Consider the following 9,671-nt stretch of genomic DNA (forward strand, 5'->3'; position numbering starts at 1 on the left):
AGTGTCTGATATTCAAATTTCGCTTTCTGTGTCAAAACTACTCGAATTTCCTCACTCACGTTGTTACGACTGAATCGACTTTTCAATTCTCTATCTAACGATGCCAAAACGAATTCTGTGGCTCGAATGGTCGAAACTTCTTGAATTCGAGCATTTTTTGAAAAAACTGCCAACATTTTTGAGTTTTTTTTGAGCCAACAATGTTTAACGAGATACAGAGTGTGTAATCACCCTGTTTAACAGTAATGTGGAATTTTATGAACCAGTGACGTTAGAACTTAAAAATCAGCTTACCTTGTGGATAATCTTTTACTAACAACGTTTATTAGTAGTGTTTCTTGGCGTTCTTTCGCCACTTTTTTCTCTTTCAATTTCAATACATTGCAATAAGAAAACGATTGCGCTGTCTATCACCACGTCATCAGCAACGCAGTTTTTTGCGAAATTTTCGCACATTTGTTTGAGCACTATTTTGTTTGTACTTGATTTTTCCTTACGCACATTTTGTAGGACTTCGCGTTAGATTTGGGTATTTTGTTTAGTTTAGTTGCTATTGGTAAATTTTCTGTATTTTTCAAGTCTATATTTTGTTTTTACTTAATTTTTATTTGTCCAATTTTGCAGATGTTTGGCTTAGCATTGATTATTTTTTAGTTTTGTTAGCAACAATGTTTAAAATAAGATGACGAGCCATGTTTTTTTATAGAAAAATTGCAAAATTTCTACCAAAAAGTGCTTCGAAACCGCAGGTCCCAAAAAATACTACTAGGAAAAGTTGTTAGTGAAGGGATTTTCTGCGAGATCATATTTTTAACTTCGAATACGATTGCGCCATGAAATGCTTAGAATTTAAAACTTTACTTTCCAAATTTCAAATATTCATAGCAGCCCAATAGATACTGCAATATATCAACATGTAGGTATAAATCTTAACACGATTATGCACTGTTGAGGCTCAACTCTGTAATCAATTGAGTAAAATTCGTAGTTTCAAAATGGGCAATGAAGCATCAGTGCATATTATCTTTACATGAGTTTTATCACAAAGCAGCTTATTTTTTCACACAACTATTTACTTCATAACATCACCTCACAACATCAGTTTTCATTGTTTGCAAGAATGTTAAATTTGGATCTTTGGAAATAGTATTTTTTATTCTGCAATAATGTGAGGATTTTCTATAAAAATGAACTTTTCATGGACTTAAATGTAAGTCGATGTCGCTCGTAATTGCATTTTGGATTGATTGGGCTGGGGTAAACTATCTTGAAGCATTTTGCTCAAAAACCAAACATTTTTTTAGAAGAGACCCGCCACCAGATTTGCATATCGAGGGATAATTGGAGATATTTTTATTTAGTTCGGCTTTTGTGAGTAAAGTATATATTTTGTTTTGATTACAGAGTCATAAAGTCGATGAAAATGACCAGCAAAGTAAAATCAAATGCCAAATGAACGCAAAGACAAAGGCTCAAACTTGCAAAATCTGTAATAGGACTTTAGCGTCAGCTTCCAGCTACTATGTGCACATGAAGCAACATTCTGATAATAAACCATTTGGTTGCTCTAGATGTGATGCCTCATTTTGCAGAAAACCGTACTTAGAGGTAGGTATGTTTGTTTTCTTGATTCTTATTTCCTTCATCATTAAGAGTCCCTTATTCTCTTTTCTTAAGTTCAAAGTTGTGTTCCGCTCGGTATTGCCATTGTTTATTGGAAATCAAATGGAATATAGTATTGACGATTTTTCGAACATTTTTAGGTTCACATGAGAGTTCACACGGGCGAAAGACCTTACCAATGTGATATTTGCAAAAAACGCTTCACCCAAAAATCTAGTCTAAATACTCACAAACGAAGTCATTCAGGCCTTCGACCATATTCTTGTACAATCTGTATGAAAACTTTTACAGTTAAGAGTTACTTAACTGCCCACCAATGGACTCATATTTCGGACGCAGGTGTAACATGTGATGAATGCGAAATAACGTTTACAAATAAAAGTCAATATTTACAACACATGGAGACTCACAATAGGAAGGAATTTCAATGCAGGGAATGTAATAAAGCATTTGTAAAGGAATCCTATTTGATCAGACACATGAATAGAATTCATAAGTTAATAGCCAGTGATTAGCAAGCAAAGTTAGAAAGCGTAAGGTATAAAAGTGAACTTTTTATTAGTGGATTGCTGAATCTCATCTATGGAGTTTGGACGGAAAAGCCGAAAATGACGAACTATAAGACCCAACTTTTAATTAATTAAACGTATTGAGAACGAATAGTAATGTGGATTAGAAGCAGCCTTGTGGTTAATTTGTACATTTTAATCTTTGCAATCAAAAATTAACAAACTGAGGCTGATCTTGGCTTTTCAGGTTGAATGACTTAAATGTTCACGTGTTGAACCTTTTTTGTAGGCGTTCAGTAAACTATTAGTCTCCGTATTGGATTTTTCAATGCTTTATATATGAGTGGATATGCGTTCGAATTATTAGCAGTACAAAACCCAGCAACCCAGTTTTTTCATTTTGAATTTTGCTTTTAATATATAAATATGTATAATTACATTTTTAGATGACGTTCTTAGGATTAATCTCAATGAAAATTTTCCTATTTCTGAATACATTCATATTGACCTTTTTACTGTCCAAATATACTTTACATGAGGCATACTAATTTACAATGTTATTTATGTTTTGGGCGGACTCTCGTTGACGAGATATGAATACATAAATTTGTAAAATGTATTATTGTGATTTATAATTTAAACCAAATTGCTTTATAATTATATACGTTTAATAATAGCATATAAATAAAATGATCCAATATTAACAAGCGGTTAATTTTTCTCATACAGCAACTGTAACTTAACTATTCGTAATATCTGCTACTTAATCCCGATTTCTAATTGTATCGTAAACTAACAATAAGTTATTTGCAGTGAACTGAAACCTATTGGCATATACACCTATAAATATACATAATTCACTCACTCAAATATTCATTCACGTATTATATATATACACACGACTTTTCCATGTATTAAAAATAATTTACTTTAGAAAACGTACAATCTTATAAATTGCCAAGTTTATAACATACATTTTTTAATGAACTCGGCATTCCTTGATATTTTCAGTTCAAACGCGAGGAAAATCCTACATCTAGATGGTTTTACCTACAACAATAATTTTAAACTATAAAAACCAATTTACTTATTCAATAAAATATACAATGTACACTTAAAATAGGATCACAGTGAAAAAGTTGTGATCCACAAAGCAGATTTGCACTCTAACTTGTGTTGCGATTAATAGAGCAATGTATGATTTCGCTCAGACAACCACCAAATTCTTCAATAATCTCCCGCATTGTCAGTTCTTCATCTTGCAAATTTGAATCAGCATTATCCGATGTGGTCAGTAGGCATTGGCAAGCAGCTTCAATAACGGGGTCTGTTAGATAACTAACGGGTTGTTTTCTGAAATTAATGTGATTTAATAGGAACTTTGTTAAATGTGTTAATTAAATGTTGCATACCTTAATAGATTTGATTTTCTAGATCGGCCAAATCCGGCACCCGAAGAATGGTTCTCTTTAAAACTCGGTAAGATTTTCCGATAACGTGTTTGGGCTAAATCGTCCTCATTGATCCTGTGGGTACTTGAAGTAGAATCAATATGTACTTTTTCCTCAAAATCTTCTACGTTTCTGCATCCATAACATTTGCAGTTACTCGAACAAGCAATTTTTGCCTCGTAACATTCGCAATAGTTTTTAAGGCAGCCTGATCTTTTGCAATTGCATCCTTTTGTATGCTTCCGCAAAACGTCCCCGGTGGTGTCTCGAGCTTTTCCTATTTTTGGCCTAATATTCAAGTAAATATAGTATACATTTTCAGCGAAAACGCTTCGATGAGATGCAAATATCGTTTATAAACTGAGTTAAATGTAAAAATAATTATGTTTTACCTGAACGCGTTGGGATTTCGTTCCAAGCAAGCTTTTATTGCCAAGTTTCGAGTGTCTTCATGCTCCAGATTATTATAGCAACACATGCAGTTGCATAGATAGCAAAATTCCCCATTAGCGAAACAGTCGCAGTAAAGTTTTAAACATTTTGACCGTGTGCAATTGCAGGGTTTACGAGGTCGAATACCATTTGTTGTATTTGAAGAGCTTTCGGTAGTGGAAACTGTTGTAGTCGCAGCTGTTGGTGAACTTGAGGAGGTTGATTTTGGTGATATGGCTGATGACAAAAATGTTTCACATTGAGCACGTGTTTACTAGTCATGTATATAAAGAATATCAAGGAAATAAATTAAGACATTGGCCCAAACTCGACTGAGTGCCGTTAATTATTTGATTTCTGCCCTCTGAATAAAGTATATTGGAAAAATTTTCGTTTATAAAATACCAAAAATTAAATTTTTAATCAATTAAAAATTATTTTTAAAATTTCAATGTTGATAAAAAATGTAAGATAAAAATTCATCTTAGCTGATTAAAAGAAAACTTACTCTTATCTACTGCAACAAGTGTCCTTGGCACGACAACACTGTGAGCCGCCTCTTGCTTCGGGTGTAAAACAGGTTGTTTAGGGCCAATTGCTACCTTTTGCATCTGAAATTAATGGGAAACTTTGCTAGTAAAAAGAATACTATTATAGTATTTATTTGTTTCGAATAATGTCTCACGCACATTTCAGTTGATTTTCAGCGCATAAGTCCGAGTCTGTGAGTTTCACGATTCAATGTGTTTTCTTTTCACTCAGTTTCTTCACGGAAGGCAATTTATTAAATGAAACACGGTAATGTACACATCTATACTGATTAAGAAAATAAATTGAACAAACTTTAATATTTTTCAATGCCAAATTTGCTTGAAAAAGGCATTGCAGCACTTGAAAGAGTTCTAATAATTATTACCAAAGTGGAAAGCAAATTATAACTGTGGTATTATTAATACTATGATATATAAACTTGAGCGGACGATACAATCTTGTATGCAGAGGGCTAATAATGAAATTCTCCTGGTTTTATTTTTGTTTGGATTTTTTTAAATTACCTGTTGCATGTTCGTAGGAATATAGCCTGCGGGAACAATCATTACTTGTGCCGGCTTCAGATTTCCAGTGGATGGTTTAGTAATAAATTTACTGGTGATGACTGGCTAAAAGACAGAAAGTACTGTAATACAGCCGAAAATGATAACTATATTAAATTGTTAAAAACAGGCATTTTTAAAATCTGGTTCATTATTTTTCAAAATAATAAAATCGCATACGTTCATTATTAATTTGTGCAAATTGGCAACCAAATCAATGTTACCTTCACGTCTTGCAGTTCTGGGCCTGCTGCGGAAGTACTTGCAGTTGATTTTATTGTGTTAACTAGTGTAACTGTAGAACTGCTGCTTTCCACCGATGTAGTGGTAACAAATTTTATATATTGAACCTGTTAATAAGTCGAAATATACAACTAATAACAGGACAGAACAGGATTTGTACGAAATAAATGCTTTGAAAACGAATACAAGCAATTAATTCTTACATCAAAGGGCATTCTTTTTTGAACTGCATTAGTGTTAACGTTACAATTTTTTAAACGAAGAAAATTTCTATTTGTTTGTCATATTTTTTTTGTCTTCGATAAAAGTGATATATTTTCTTTGTTGCAAAAATTAGCCACTGCCGAAAGCGTGTAACAAATTAGAGATTTTATCATTGGTATCACGTAAACCGCAAGGGCTACTAAGTAGCTGACAAACCAACAATTGAATTCGAGACCTGATATTATTATTATTATCTCTAATAAACTGCTCAACAAAATGACCGCTACATAGCCAAATTTGCCTTAACTTTGGAACTGGATAATATCTGATTGCTTCGAGCGATTGAGTTTCTGTTTGAAACGTTTTTAGCACCATTTGTCTTCTATTAGTCCATGTTGTAGTAAAAATCAGCACCTCAGCTAAATTTTCTACACGGTGGCCAATGAAAAAATGCCAAAATGGCATAATCCAAGTTAGACCAAAAAATATTTTTTCTTTGGATTGTAACACCAAAAATGTAAAGGTAAACCTTGTAAACCTAAAAAGCTCGAAACATTTTTGAATTTTTCGGCCATCTCTTCTATTTACAGAGTGGTCTCAAAAATGAACTTTTCGCAACTTTCGTTTGCAGCGATAACTTCTGCTTTTGGATCGATTGTCACGATCTAGGCCTCAAGTTGAAGCTTGAATTTCATAGACAATTGAAGACAAAAATCGATATACAGGGTTGCATAAAAAAATAATCCGAATGAAATTGCCCCTCAATTCGGTCAATCTGGAAGACTTTCAACCAAGTGAAGTTTACTTTCAAATATTTCGGTCATTCATGCCACCCGGTATTTTGAATTCGTATCGAAAAGTCGACTGTGAAGTTTCAGTTTCAAAAATCGAAAAAATTATTACTTCAAACCAACAAGAGTTAATTTTTTAGAACTACTTTTACCAATTTTGCATTGTTTCATTTGCCACCCTGTAGAACCTTTATCTGAAACACTAATTTATTGGACACACAGGCACTAATTGAAAAATAATTGCACTCAATAACGTTTCAAACAGGAAACAAATCGCTCGCAGCGGTTAGAATTTATCCAGTTCCAAAGTTAATCCAAATTTGTCAGTATAACGTTCAAATATCGTTCTAAATAAACTCCTACATACAAAATCGAATATTTAGGAAGGACGCCACCTTACCCTACTTTAATCGACTTCGTATCCCTTACGGTTCCTGAGATCCCAGTGCTATATCAAAGCTGTTACACCCTGTATATTATTTAGTTTCATTTTTTTCCAAATTGATTACCTAAGTTCCTTATGCCATAAATACTAAATATAAATTTTTTTTTTCAAATTCTTACCCCTTTTCCTGGCACATTAATCTGATGAATCTGCCCATTGGTGATGCCTTGGGTCCCAGTCATATGAATTAACTGTCCCGCTGGTAAAAGCTGATTTCCACCGGCGTTTTTGAAAATTATTCGTTGTGCTCCTTTCGTACCGGCCACATTAGTTACATTGCCAGGAGATATTTTAGTGGGCGATTTGATCTGTCCTAACGAAATGGTTTTCACGCTATTTGTGGTACCAAGTATTTGGGAAGCAGCGCTGTGTGGCACTAATTTGATGGTTTTCGGTTGGCTTTTATTCATCAAAACCGTCCTTTTGGTTATTGGTTGTATTCCTCCTTGAATAATTTTTGCGTTTCCTAAAAGCCCCATATCATGAGCCTGCTGCAAGGTGATCGTCTTGCTTTGGACCGGAGGCGTAGGAGATATGCCAGTAACATTTGCTGATTGCACCAATTTTATTTGCTGTGGCTGATCAGAACTCTTCTGTACCACCATAAATTGTTGACCCGATTTATTAAAACTTATCGGTTTCGTAATAGTTTTTTGCCCCGGATTCGAAGTTATAATTTTTTTCATAAATATCTGCTTGGGTTGACTTTGCGGTACAACAGGTTTTGTACTAATGGCTTTTCCTGTTTGCTTAATCGTGATAGGGCGACTTATTGAGTAATTTGCCCAGTTGATTTCCTGTCCTTGAGGATTAACTAATTTTATAGTCTGGGCACCTGTGGAACCTGTTTAGAGAGTTTTATTAAACAAGTGTCTATTTTTAAATTTTGAAATATTAAAGTCTGTTTATAAATTGTTTCTATTTTACTTACCTGGAACTAAAATTAAAGGTTGTCCTCCAACCGATTTGACAGTAATTGGCACTTGTTCTGGTTTGGGTGCTATATTTAAAAGTCTCAAGGGCGGCACGCTGCTAGATGATTTACTCTTCTTCTCATTTACTTGCTCAACCACTCTGGCTTGATCTTCAGAGTGCATGTCAATTTGCTGCGTCTCGAGCTCTTCAATTGGCATCATTTCATCCTCCGGCTCGGTGTCTTCAGCTTCTTGAGATTCTATAAATATAAAAGCTTTTCATCTGAACCAAGTAAGCCATATAATATAGAAAAAATAAATAATATATAGAAAATAAACCAATATAGAACTGTAAGAAAGAACTAGAAACAAGTAAACCATGTAGTTTTCCTAGAATTCAACTTCGATCCAAATATACTCGTATATATATGTAAGTAGAGAACATTTGAACTGCCGGTAAATTAATATATTATCGAGGTGAGAACAATACTTAACAGTCCCCTTATTTTTGAGAGTTGAAATACAAACTGTAGTCTAATAAAAAAATCCGAGCAAAGCAACTAAGATATAAAGAAATAGTTAAACGCAAACTGATTTAGGGAACCTAACATACTTTTTTGAAGGACAAGTTGGCAAGTTTTGAAAACACTATTAAGTTTTTTATAATATAAAACAAGCGATCAGAAAATACTCTGTGATTTTTTAGGAAATAATTCAGTATTTCTTGGCACCTGAAAGGGTAGCCTTTCATATTCACATTTAACGTAGCTTTCACAATATCAAATATTTGTACAATGTATATTGGCAAGACCAAATCTAAAACAATCTATCAAAAGACCGACTGCTGATTTAAGGCTGATCACAGGTCGAGAATAACATGTCCGAATATTTGGTTAGTTAAATGGTTAATTAGTTAGTTATTGGTATTAGGATTTCTGTAGACAGCCTCTTTCGATAAGAAGTTTATATGGTTACCATATTCATCATTCCTTCGAACTTACACTTCCATGAAAAAAGTATAGATTACAAATCTATAATTATTATGACTGTCTATCAAGGCTTAATAACTCGCATTTGGTAGTCATCTACTTTTATCTGTGGTCGACTGTACAGCTTTTACCAAGACAAGATCTAAAGTATTTATTCAGCACATAAATGTTTAGAACTGCTAAATTTGCAGCCTCGAGTAAAGGATTTTACATGATTTTCGCAACTTAGGTTGTCGTAAGGTGCGTTTCATTTAAAATATACCGGGAGTGGAATTTTCTAATAGTTTACAGTACATTAAGTTTCAGCGCACATGTTGTTTTATATAGATAGGTTGCATATAAAATGAGATCGCATCCAAACACTAAATTAATCCAAAAGTGCTTAAATACTAAATACTAACCTTCAGTGGTTATAACACTACTTTGTAGCTCTAATTCTCCAGTGAATTCATCCAGAGTTTCAATTTCCATGTTTTCAACCGACGAATTTGAATTGTCCGAAAAGCTTTGAATCTCGATTTGATCTATTAATAACAATAGAACGTGATGAATAACATTGCCTAACATTTGCTCAAGGGTGTAAAAGGGAGAAAAGCGTGTCTTTTTAAGCTATATTTAAATTCAGCATCATAGGGTTAATATAAAAATTGGCTAAATCAAATCAAAGTAAAACTAATTTTAGTGTGTTTCATTAATAATAATATGCTTGCTAAAAAAACTTTCTATTGCTTACCTGGGATAGGTGAGGCCATTATTGAAGGTAAAAGTGTTTTATTTTACTCATTCAAAAGGTACACAAACATTTCAAAACAAGTAAGTCAAATTATGACAAGTTAGCTTGGTCGCATGGTGGCCAACACATAAAAACCACCAACCTGAAATGTGCCTGACTGGAACGTCAAAGTCCCTAGCAATTTCAAAATCAACAGTGAATTTTAGGCGTTTCCCATTTTCAAGGTCTCCAGCATCATTTGCT

The 9,671-nt window shown here is 33.6% G+C and overlaps 2 protein-coding genes across 4 annotated transcripts in view; one reads left to right on the plus strand and one right to left on the minus strand.

Moving 5' to 3' along the window:
- The window catches only part of LOC109544498 (gastrula zinc finger protein XlCGF49.1), a 4,221-nt gene extending 1,385 nt beyond the window's left edge, over positions 1 to 2,836 (plus strand). Inside the window, exons 2-3 of one of the 2 annotated variants that reach the window (XM_048664225.1) lie at positions 1,405 to 1,612; positions 1,764 to 2,836. In XM_048664225.1, the coding sequence (XP_048520182.1) occupies positions 1,405 to 1,612; positions 1,764 to 1,807 (252 nt within the window). In that variant the 3' untranslated portion in view covers positions 1,808 to 2,836. The remainder of the gene's footprint in view (positions 1 to 1,404; positions 1,613 to 1,763) is intronic. The other variant, XM_019914731.2, reaches the window with a different exon arrangement.
- LOC109544494 (protein lin-54 homolog) lies at positions 2,783 to 9,543 on the minus strand. 2 transcript variants are annotated; one of them, XM_019914716.2, is made up of 10 exons: positions 9,429 to 9,543; positions 9,097 to 9,219; positions 7,724 to 7,966; positions 6,912 to 7,636; positions 5,334 to 5,459; positions 5,071 to 5,175; positions 4,524 to 4,626; positions 3,976 to 4,252; positions 3,545 to 3,871; positions 2,783 to 3,485 (listed from the first exon to the last, which is right to left on the minus strand). In XM_019914716.2, the coding sequence occupies exons 1-10, from the start codon at positions 9,445 to 9,447 to the stop codon at positions 3,299 to 3,301; spliced, it is 2,235 nt and encodes a 744-aa protein (XP_019770275.2). In that variant the 5' UTR covers positions 9,448 to 9,543; the 3' UTR covers positions 2,783 to 3,298. The 2 variants fall into 2 exon arrangements, with proteins under 2 accessions (XP_019770275.2, XP_019770276.2); XM_019914717.2 differs by lacking the exon at positions 5,334 to 5,459.
- Positions 9,544 to 9,671: the final 128 nt, after the last annotated feature.

The sequence above is a fragment of the Dendroctonus ponderosae genome, unplaced genomic scaffold (genome assembly GCF_020466585.1).
Source record: "Dendroctonus ponderosae isolate FM_Combo_2020 unplaced genomic scaffold, Dpon_F_20191213v2 Dpon_F_20191213_2, whole genome shotgun sequence".
In the NCBI taxonomy this organism is placed as follows: Eukaryota; Metazoa; Arthropoda; class Insecta; order Coleoptera; family Curculionidae; genus Dendroctonus; species Dendroctonus ponderosae.

Excerpts from the sequence above, each read along its gene's own strand:
- LOC109544494 (XM_019914716.2), bottom strand. Across the intron at positions 4,253-4,523 it reads ACTTGTTGCAGTAGATAAGA|CCATATCACCAAAATCAACC; the intron begins GTAAGTTTTCTT and ends TTTTGTCATCAG. Across the intron at positions 3,872-3,975 it reads CGAAATCCCAACGCGTTCAG|GCCAAAAATAGGAAAAGCTC; the intron begins GTAAAACATAAT and ends CTTGAATATTAG.